General features: G+C 27.7%; 2 protein-coding genes across 2 annotated transcripts; one reads left to right on the top strand and one right to left on the bottom strand.

The window, feature by feature from the left end:
* The first annotated feature begins 2,958 nt into the window (after window positions 1-2,958).
* On the top strand, window positions 2,959-8,106 carry LOC119681209. The gene is made up of 4 exons (XM_038094326.1): window positions 2,959-3,997; window positions 4,077-4,232; window positions 5,592-5,743; window positions 7,986-8,106. Exons 1-4 carry the CDS (start codon window positions 3,323-3,325, stop codon window positions 8,080-8,082), a joined length of 1,080 nt encoding a protein of 359 aa, XP_037950254.1. The 5' UTR covers window positions 2,959-3,322; the 3' UTR covers window positions 8,083-8,106.
* On the bottom strand, window positions 8,043-9,878 carry LOC119681210. The gene is made up of 2 exons (XM_038094327.1): window positions 9,512-9,878; window positions 8,043-8,171 (listed from the first exon to the last, which is right to left on the bottom strand). The coding sequence occupies exons 1-2, from the start codon at window positions 9,725-9,727 to the stop codon at window positions 8,067-8,069; spliced, it is 321 nt and encodes a 106-aa protein (XP_037950255.1). The 5' UTR covers window positions 9,728-9,878; the 3' UTR covers window positions 8,043-8,066.
* Window positions 9,879-11,298: the final 1,420 nt, after the last annotated feature.

Here is an 11,298-nt window from a genome sequence, read left to right as displayed (position 1 = left end):
TATTATATGCCTTTAAAGGAATAATTTTCCTAAGTAAAAACTTCAAATTTATCACAAAAATTTTATAAAAATTCTTCAATGGGTTAAAGTCTCACACGGCTTATTATTCGGTGCAAAATAGAAATCTTTTTTTTTCTAAACTTTATCAAAAGTTAGACTGACTGACTAAATAATCAACTAAATAATTTTTAATGCTTATCACTGGAAAAAATGACTTGGGGTTTCTCTTATCAGCGGCGCGAGTAAAAACATTATGGAAAATAACAACAAATAAAGTCCGCACAAGTGTCAACAGACTGAGATATTATGTTTTTAATTAAAAGAAAAAAAAACTAATACAAATAAGTTTTTTAATTTTTTTTTTTTAATCAGCACAGATGGGTTAAGGTGGATGAATGGGTACATATTTGTTGTTATACATATTCAAAACAGTTGCTAAGCATAGCTCCAAAAAAAATCCAATTACAATAAAGTTTAATTTTTTTTCTAGATCATTCGCGTTAAGAAAGATAAAATTAACAATATTTTTAATTAAAATAAATTTTTTTAGAATTTCACTTTTTCGCAGGTCAATAAAATTTTTTATCTAATTTTCGCACATTTTTGCCAAACTTCTTATCTAGTTCATGTGTAGAATTAGCTCATCTCTGCCTTTTGCGCTGCCTCACGTTATTTCATAAGTGATTGAATTTAGTACAGATTATAATTTAAAGCATAAATTATATAATTATAATTTAGCATAAATAATTCAATTTGCATAATGAACACAACGAACACTCACCGTGCTTTGCAATGGCACTGATTTTATACACTTTGAACCGTCGCCGTTAAATAAATTTTAATAAATAAAATTATACCAGAAAATTCCTTTGTTTATTTCGTATATATTTTTATTGCAAATTTATATATATTTTTTTTAAATTAATTAAAATATAAATTTAATTGAACTTTTATTAAATATCTTATTTACAATTATTCACAATGTATTTTCTTCGTATTATTACAATTTTATTTTGATTCCCTTTATTCCATAAGGTTTGTATGAACGACAATGTGGAACGAGCACGTTAACCGTTTAAACGTATGTAATATATTAAACAAAAATCCGCTCGACTTCTCGACGTCAACCTTTTAACTTCCTACGCCATGAGCAACTACGAGATTTCATCGCAAAATCTAAAGCAAAAAATAAATACAGAATCAAAATATAAAAATTATGAAACTACTTATTGACGTTTCGCTTTACATATGTTTTTAGTTCTGTTTTACATTTTGTTTTGCTAATTTGTTGTGATCTGCTTTTCATACTTTTCTGTTAAGGGTTGCCAACAGTGAATAATGGCATAAAGTAAAATAATAGAATTCATTCCACTTGAAGTCTAAAATTAATTGTATTGTAAAAATCAGCTGATTCGTTCTACATTATGTAGAAAAATGTATACAATTATAAATGCCAAAGTCAAAATAGGCGGAAGCGTAAAAACCAATTGAATTTTTGTTTCTTGATGTAGAAACGGGAGAAATCTAAAAACAGCTGATATAAATATTGAGCAATTGCATTGAATTTTTTTGTGTGCAAAGTATTTAGTCATCTAATTGAATTTATGTTAAATCGCAGTGTATTCTGTCACTTTTTCTACGGTTTGCAGTTAACGTTTTTTACGTCAAACACTACGAATTCCGCTTTTAGGAATAATTGAATTGATTGAATCTATTTATAGAAAACTCTGATTACAATTATATATATAAATATATGGTACTTCTGTATTATCACTTTATTATTAAATAAAAGACTTTTAAATAAATTTTTTAAATGTTTATTATTTTGCGAGCATTTATTATTTTGCATGTAATTATTGTTTTTTCTCTTGCTTCTGAGAAGACGCGCTAAATTCTAATGGACGCTGGACCATTAAGTTAGTTGCTGTTTGTACTTTGGTAGCGTTGTGCTGGTTAAAGTGTTAGCCACATATGTAAATCCTAATTGTATGAATTATGCGAGTAGTTTGCATAAAAATATATATGATCTCATTAGCTCAGTTAATGAATACCACTGAAAACAGAGTGCAATCAAATAAGTGAATTAAAATAGAGATAATATTGAATCAGTTGAAGACTGTATTAAAAATCGGGAAAGTAATTGTTAGGTTATAGTTTGCTTTGCTGTTGAAAGCCTTATAAAAAATATTTATATTATATTATTTTCTATTAAGAGTTTAATAGTGACAGTAATTGTAATTAAAATAATAGCTGACAGTTGGAGACTCTAAACACTCACTTAGACAGAATACCATTTTTTTAGCTTATTAAATAAGTTTTTGCTCAAATTTTAATAGCTTGTAATCACATAACTTGCTATGAGAAAACATATATTCTTGTTAAGTGATAAGTGAATGATTATTGTAAATTGTTTTTAATTTTATTTAATATATAACATTTAAAAATAAATTTTTCTTTAAACCAAATTAAGTATCTAAATCATTAAAATATATTTCAGAAGAATATTAATAATGTTGAAATTCTTCTCTCTCTTCTATAACCAAATAAATTATAAAAACAAAAGTTTCTTGAATAATCTTTTTATATAAATTGTTAATATCTATTATTACGCTTACACTTGGGATTAGCAAATCTTTTCAGCATTTTTCATATGGCTTTTGCTTGAATTCTGTAGGGAAAATAGTACATATTGTTCCATACAAATGGAATTATGTATGATAGGCTAAACATAATTGATTTAAAAAAAAAACTTAACAAAATATATAAGAATCTCATTAGATATATTGACAGCTGCCACATCGCTGAATTTGTAACCATGTACTCGCAATAACTAAATACTCGTTACTTTGTTGCACAAGAGAATACGTTCCACACAGCCTCAAACAATACATGCTAACTAACAACATGTTTATGAGCATTTGCCGTGCCTGTGTTTGTTATTTAGCTCGAATTCTTGTCCAAACACAGTGGAAACCTTTCAAATATGTTGCTCTCGCCTAACTGTAGTATAAGAATATAAAGGCGAAAAAGAAACAAGCAACAACATCAAAAGAAAATGGTTGTATTGCATTGTTGAGGTCTGACGTTTGAGTTTGCAAACGAACTAAATAGTTTTAAAACCAAAAATAAATGAGACGCCGAATTAAAATTAAATTAAATATTTATTTAGAAAAAAAAATGTGTTAATAAAATACAATTAGTAAAACATTGCATACCATTTAAGGTGTAAAAAACCTTACGACATTTCCTAAGTAAAGCGCCGCCGTAAAACTCACAAAAAGAAAATCTTTTTATAACAACCACGCAAAGTATTGTTGCAGACATGTCCAACGTAACCCAGCAGATAAATGATTTGAGATCGTATTCCCGCCATTGGCTTGGTGAATTTATAGAAATCTATCAGAGTGAAGAGTGCTTGTGGCAACCGAAGCATCCGGATTATAGTAATCATAGCGTGCGTAATAAAGCATATGATAAATTGGTAGAGAAATTGCGAGAAGTCGAACCAAACCCAGACCGTGCAATGGTGGTGCGCAAAATAAATTCCTTACGTTCGGCATTCAGGCGTGAATATCGCAAAACTAACTCAAAAGATAATTATGAGACTCGCTTGTGGTACTATGAGAAGCTATTATTTATAGCCGAACAGAATCCACGTCGTTTTGTTGGTTCAATTGATGTTAAACCTATGAAACGTTCTCTGCCATTAAGTTTCGACGATGATGATTCTTTAGAATTTGAAGAAGAACATCAATTGGATACACCTACTCCACAAGAAAATAATCATAATGCTGATACCACAGCCACTGTTACAGTTAGTGCCAATGAATGTGTTTCGATGGTGAAAAGCGAAGAGCATACCCAACATCATAATCCACACCAACAGCAGCAGCAACAACAACTACACTTGCAAGCACATCCTGGGCAACCGCATACTGCGGTTAAAGTTTTAGAAATCACATCTCTGGACTCCAACTCACAGCGCGAATTACAACAGGTTAGCTATATAACTAAAAATTGTTTGAAAACAATATCTCATATATGTATGGTATGTTTACCATATACTTTATGTTTAGGCTGTTAGTTCACTCGAACAACAACATCAAATGCAGCAACATTTGCAACAACAACAAGCTGGCCAACCAACGCAACTCGCACAAATTCATCAGCAGGTACCGAACATTCAAACAATCTTTCCAACATACTCCGCTGCACCTACAACTCACCGACAGGTAATTTATTCTTATTTATATTTTCATACTTACACACATATAAATAATGGAATTATTTTTTATAACACATTAATTTTTAATTAATTAATTTGATAATAATTATTTGTATATTATATAGTTTATATTTTAATATATATTTTAAAGTAGTGCAGATCTTTGGGTTATAGAAATTTTCATTGCCTTTGTTATGGCATCACTTTAGTTAAATTAAATATTTAATTAAAATATAATTATTTTAATTCTTATTTGTTGTGTCCAATTCTTTATTATAGAGTACCTGAATAATCGTTAGTTCAATTAAATATTTTTTTTTAAATTATATTTAATGAATTTTAAGAAACGCACAATTTAGAAGTCTATGCTAAGACAGAGGATTAATTCAATTAAGTATTTAATGGGATTTCGGATATTCCCCACACGGGGAGCTAATTTGTGAACGGATTTTAATAAAGTTAGACATTCTTAATAATTTTTCTTCATTTCCTCCGCTATATACCAATATGTCTTACTTTTTAAGATATCAGACTTTAAAGTTCGAAATTTTTATATGAAAATCAACAACTAACGCCTCATCGTTTCTCCTTGATTCGTAACACGACATCGTATCTCCTTGTTCTGCAACGCACCGTTATGTCTTCTTGACTTGTAATTAATTAAAATTAATTAATATATTAATTAAATTAATAAACATATTTAAATTAATAAATATATTAAAAAATCATAGACTTCATAAACTTGGGTTGGTTCTCTTAAACTTGAATAGGGGGTTTGGATTCTCTCAATAAGACTCTATTCATTCGTTAGCTATTTGGAGCTTCTACGTTTAAGGTAGTTGTTGTTGTAGCCTGCTTGGATTTGCTTATGTGCCCTCTTTGCGGGTTGTTGAACGGCACTTGTTTGTTTGCTTGTGTGATCCCTTTGGGGGTTATTGAACGGCACTTGATCGTCTTTGACGGGTGGCTCGAGGACGTAGACTCCTCCGTCCGTAGAATCAGATAATTTTTTACATGTGGCATATGGACAGTGTCTCTTTCATTATATCACAATGGAATATTATTTGTGCTAAAGTGACTAACCTATAGAATAGAAATAAACAGGGTACCGGCTTCTAACGGAGCGGAACACCGCGACCATAGTTTATGTTTTACGCTGGACTAATGAAGTTTTTCAGTTCGTTTTTACTTCAAGAGTTTCAGTTATAATTATAAGTTCAATGTTACTTTTATTTGTAATATTATGTTGTTTAAACTTTACTATTATAACTTTTTATAATATTATATAGTCATTGTAAATCTTTTTGACGTGAATATTTATATATAGAAGTATTAATATATCCATTTAATTTCTACTTTATGAAAGGATGATGAATACGATGCTATCGGTATAAACGTGGCCAGTAAGTTAAGAGTTATGAATCCAACCCAACGTATTATCGCTGAAAAATTAATAAGCGATGTTCTCTTCAATGGGCAATTGGATAATCTAAGTGTTACTTCAACATTAACACCACAGTAAGAGATATCTAAGATATATATATGTATATGTATAAAATCATATAAACATAATAAAAATATAAAAAATAAATAATTATAGATATATGTATGTTTAGTCTATGTTTTATAGAGGTTACAAAAACTTTAGTATTAATCTATGTGTGTTTCAATGTTTATAATTAATAAATAATTTTTGTCTATGAAATTGTTAATATATAAAATAAATTTTTAACTACAAGTAACCGAAGATATTAATAATATAACGTGTATTTACAGCGTTATTTTTATTCTAATATTGTATAAAATATATACAAATGATTTTTAAATTAAAATTGAAATTTTTAAACTATAACGTACATTAATTTATTCATATTAAATATATTTATAATTTTTTAAATAACTTTTAATGTGTATTTAAAAGTTTTCAAAACTAAAAATTGTCTGTACTTAGCATTAAGCTAAATAATATCTATCTCAACATCAATATATTAATTTGAAAAAAGTTTAATAATGAAAGTGCAGAATCACAAATAAAATTTCAATAATTGCTACATATTTTTAAAATTTAAATATATAAATTCTTCGCTGCATAAGTATTAGATTCAGTGAAATTAGTATTAGAAATGTGTCCAATGTATAATAAATCGAATCATTTACGTAAATTAATACAAGATTAATACAATTTTAAATAAACTTTTACATGCCAAAGCATAAGAATGTAAAAAATATATAATTATATACATGTGTGATATGCTTAAAACATTTGTAAAAATACTTTTTTGTAAACTATATTTAAATTCAGTTCGCTTAAAGCACAACTTTCTAGTCTTAAATATGATAAATGTTGTACTAATCCTGTTAACTAGAGTTGTGCATATTAGTTCGGTTTAATGAAATTCTTCATTAGTTTGTTTATGTCAAATGAACTAGTTCATTAAGTTTTACATTTGTTCATCTATATCAAATTAACTTCTTCATTAATTCGTTTTTGTGAAATTTGTTCATTAGTTCGTTTATGTTCAATAAGCTAATTCAGTAATGTCAAAAAACTAATTAGTTTATTTTTGTCATTAAGTTTTTTTATAAGTTTATGTTTGTCAAATAAAGTACTTCATTTGTTCGTTTATGTTCAATAAGCTAATTCAGTAATGTCAAAAAACTAATCAGTTTATTTTTGTGAAACAAACTACTTTAATAGTTCGTTTATGTGCAATAAACTAATTCATTAGTTCGTATGTGCCAAATGAACTAGTTTATTAAGTTTTTTTATAAGTTTATTTTTATCAAATAAAGTACTTCATTAGTTCGTTTGTGTGAAATAAACTAGTTCATTAGTTCGTTTATGTCCAATAAGCTAATTCACTAATGTCAAAAAATTAATCTTTGAGTTTGTGTTCAATATTTTGTTAATATCTAATGAGTTATGTTAATTTAATTTATGTAATTTATTATATAAAATAGAAAAGTGTTTTATATAACTGTAATGAATTATTATATCAGAAAAATTTAAACCTATGTATTGTTTTAGTAGTATTTTCAAATGAACTAGTTTATTAGGTTTTTCATTAGTTCATCTATATCAAATGAACTACTTCATTAGTTCGTTTATGTGAAATAAACTAGTTCATAAGTTTGTTTATGTCAAATAAACTAATTCACTAATGTCAAAAAAACTAACCCGTTAGTTTGTGTTAAAAGAATTAGTTCAATATTTCGTTAATATTTAATGAACTTGTATATTAGTTTAATTTATTTTATATAATTTGCTATATAAAAGAGAAAAATATTTATATAACTGTAACGAACTATCGTACTAGAAAGATTAAAACCTATGTATTGTCTCAGTAGTATTTTCAAATGAACTAGTTCGTTCGCAAAGCAATACAAATCTATAATATTCATTAAAGAAACCTTAACACACTAATGTTTAGTTCCAATAGTGGTATTCATGTTTTTAAATTGTCGAATTAAAGTGCATATGTATGTAATTCTATGTGTAAGAAATGTAATTCTATGTGTAAGAAAAGAAAATAGATTTGAATTGTGTATAATAGCTATTATAATGTCTAAACACCATTTGCAATTAAATTACAGCTTAAAATATATTGTATTGCTCATGTAAAATTTTAATTGTCAATAAATGTAAATTTTAAAGTAAATTATAAATGACTTTGTATTTATTGTTAATATAAATCACAGTTTACAAATTTTTTTTTTTATCTGTTATATACTTGTAAAAAATAATTAAAACTTTAAACAGATTATCATGGGGATGTTTACTCAAGGATGGATGCATAACTTACGCCGAAATTAAGCACAATAACGGCTGTTCCATTTTTTATTATTTCGGATCTTGAGTGGTTGAGTTGATGGGCTTATTTTCAACCTGTTTGCTGACAATATTGGGTTGTAAATCCGTTATACGCTTCCAGCAGTATTTCGCAAACTGAAATATTTATATTTTTAAATAAATTATTTTTGTACTAAAAAATATAAAATTTCAAATATAATATTTCAGAATATACAAGAACATTAAATAAAAATATTTTAATACAATAGATAAATATTGGTAGATATCAAATCAGAGAGGTGAGATTCTATCAAATGGGTATATAGGGTTTTATTGAATATTAAAATTAACTTGGTTTTTGGGTGATACAATTTTAATTTTTATATTTGAATAAATTATGTACTTAGATAAATATTTTGTCGATTTTAGCAATAAAACGAACCCAAGTTGATTATAATTGAAATCCCACACACTCTATATCCACTCCTCCTCTATTTCTCCCTTTCCTACCACAATACTATCTTATAATCTACATCCTAACCCATGTATTCGTCTTCTAAACCTTCCATGTTGTCTTTTCCGGTCCCAGCGGGCTACAACAACAATACAACTAAAACGACAGGTATAGAAAAGAATATATGGTATAGTTTGTGACAAGTTAATGCTTAACACGTGGCTTTATCCTAAGTTGAATGAAAAAACTTTACTCATGAAAGGTGCTAGGCGTAGTTCAAATTTCGGTTATTCGGGCAAATGTTTCAGATTTCCAGCCAAAGACACTAGTAGAAATGTATGAAAGTATACACTTAAACCCATGGACGTAGACTTAATGTGGGTAATAGAGTTGGACGAAATTCAAAACATACTTTTATAAAACTAACAAATAAATTATTCAAATAATCATATCCTTTTAGAAAAGTAGATCAAATCGGGTATCCGGTTTTATTTGCTTATACATACATATGTCAATGCCCTCCTCACTGACTTATCACATTTAGGTGGAAGCCTTTACCTTCGTGAGCCTTTAATAACTTATCTGATTACAAAACTTAATTATTATTTGTCACTACTATTTCATCGTTTTCTTCAACAAGTGAATTAATAAATATTAAAAGAAAATAATAAATATTAGAAAATTTTCCTATATAATTAGGAACCATGAAAACAATCTTTAACAGATTGAATAGTTTTTTGCGTATAATGAAATTATTATAAAATTCGTTATATAAACATTGACAAAGAGTCAGTTTTATAATTAGACCTTTAATTAATTTAAGATTCCATGTTTTGTCAAAGATAATTTTCATTCCAATTAAAGATGCGTAACATGTAATAAGCCTTCCTTTCAAATATGAAACCGCCAGTTTACAGAAATGTGTTTAGCTTCCTTTCGCCATACCAAAAAAGAATACTCACAATTGTTTAATATTAACATATAGTCTCATTTAAAAATTAATTTCATAATATAATTTACATAATATAATATTTCTAATTACCGTCACAACTGGAAGATCTATCTGTTCATCCTCCGACACCAATGACCGGTTGTTCTGCATCACGCTCCAACCATAATGAAGTAAAATAATACTTGGTATCATAACCACCGCTATGGCATTTTTATTCATAAATCTTCTGAATCTACCCATTATTATATTTCTACGTATTTTTAAATCCTGAAAAAATGTTTTATTATTCGGCTCTGTCAAACGCATATGTAACAGAAAAATAAAAACTGGGCGAATTAAAAATAAATCAGTTGTTGCGCGGTATGTTCAGTGTATACGGCAAATGGCAATTAGTTGAAATTTGACGTTTCGGTTTTTCTTTTTTTTGAATTTCAGAATATACGGAAATGATTGGTAAAGAAAAAATAAAATTAATTTAATAATACAAATAATTTTTATATATATATACAAATATAAGTGTTTGATAAAATTCTAGTGCACTTTGTTAATAATATAAGTAAGTAAGTAAGTAAGTGTAAGAAAAGTAAGTGGGTGAAAATTGTGGATTGGATAGTATATTGGCATCAAGGAATATAACAGTAAAAAAAAAGAACTAGTATAGTATTTGTTGGTAACCGTTCGTATTCCACCACATTATTAATTTAAGTAAATAAATAGACAATATTCAATTAACTGACAGTTAATCGAATAGCTTTCAAACCACACTGTGTAGTTTCCGGATAGTTTTCGTTTGTAAGCGGAAACTTCACAAAGCGAATATTTTGTGAAGTAATGAGTAAGCTTATCACATGTAAAACGCTGGAACAGGTCATTAATTATAAGTTTGACAATTGTTTTGGAAGAACTCTCGGTATTCGAGTAATTATAGCCGTAATTTTTTCTTTCATAGTAGGAAAAAAAACAATAAGTCTGGTTGAAAGAAATTGGCAGCACTTTTAAAATATGTTGAATGCTTTTCTTTGACATATGTTTTGTGTTGTGTTGTCTACAATATAATATGATACGAACGACATGCATTTTGAAACATATTTTCAGTGAACATTCATAATAGACTGATTTTTGAATACGGTCGCACTAAAACTTTAGTCTTTCTTTTACGCGTAAAACTCAACTCTGAGGATTTTAAGAGCATTGTTGTTGTTTCACACGTTTTCTTTCGTAAGTTGCGAGCATGTTTTGCTACTCTGAAAGAAAAAATTACGACAGCAACAACAACAGTTAATATTATAGAATCAGTATGTAGTTGTGTATAAAGCTTTAATTTTCTCTTACCCTCCATAGGTCGCTCATCCTACCTGTTCTTAGATATGGTGCATAATAATTAATGACATTACAGAATGATGAAGCAGCACTTGTTATCGAGAAACAAGTTCTTTGTTAGATGCGAACTATGATGGTTATCGCATTCTTATTAACCACGATCCGTAAAAGCTCTATCATGATACACTAACTTATACTGTGTTGTAATAGCTAAGGACGAGAATGTACTGTAATGTTTTGTAGTTTGATGTGACTTTAAATGGAGTCACAATTCTATACCTCGCCAATTGAAAAATTATCTAAATTCTGAACAATAACTTGTTCTAGAGAGTTTAGTATTATTTTTTTTATTTGTATTAAGATTTAAGTTGCTAAGGGGGAAGTACTCTTTTTTATGCAATCGAAAGTATATTCAACATAAAAATCCGTCAAATATTTTCTTTGATCAATGCGGTTAAGATTTCTGATAAAGAAAAATCACAAAAGCATTTATTTTTAAATTTATATTTTTAAATATTATTCTGATAATAGGTCTGTTACACAAGTGCGTTCCACCA

The sequence above is a fragment of the Teleopsis dalmanni genome, chromosome 2, assembly GCF_002237135.1.
Source record: "Teleopsis dalmanni isolate 2A chromosome 2, ASM223713v2, whole genome shotgun sequence".
NCBI lineage: Eukaryota > Metazoa > Arthropoda > Insecta > Diptera > Diopsidae > Teleopsis > Teleopsis dalmanni.
Note: the sequence above shows the minus strand (reverse complement) of the source record. Positions and strands in the feature narration are given on the sequence as shown.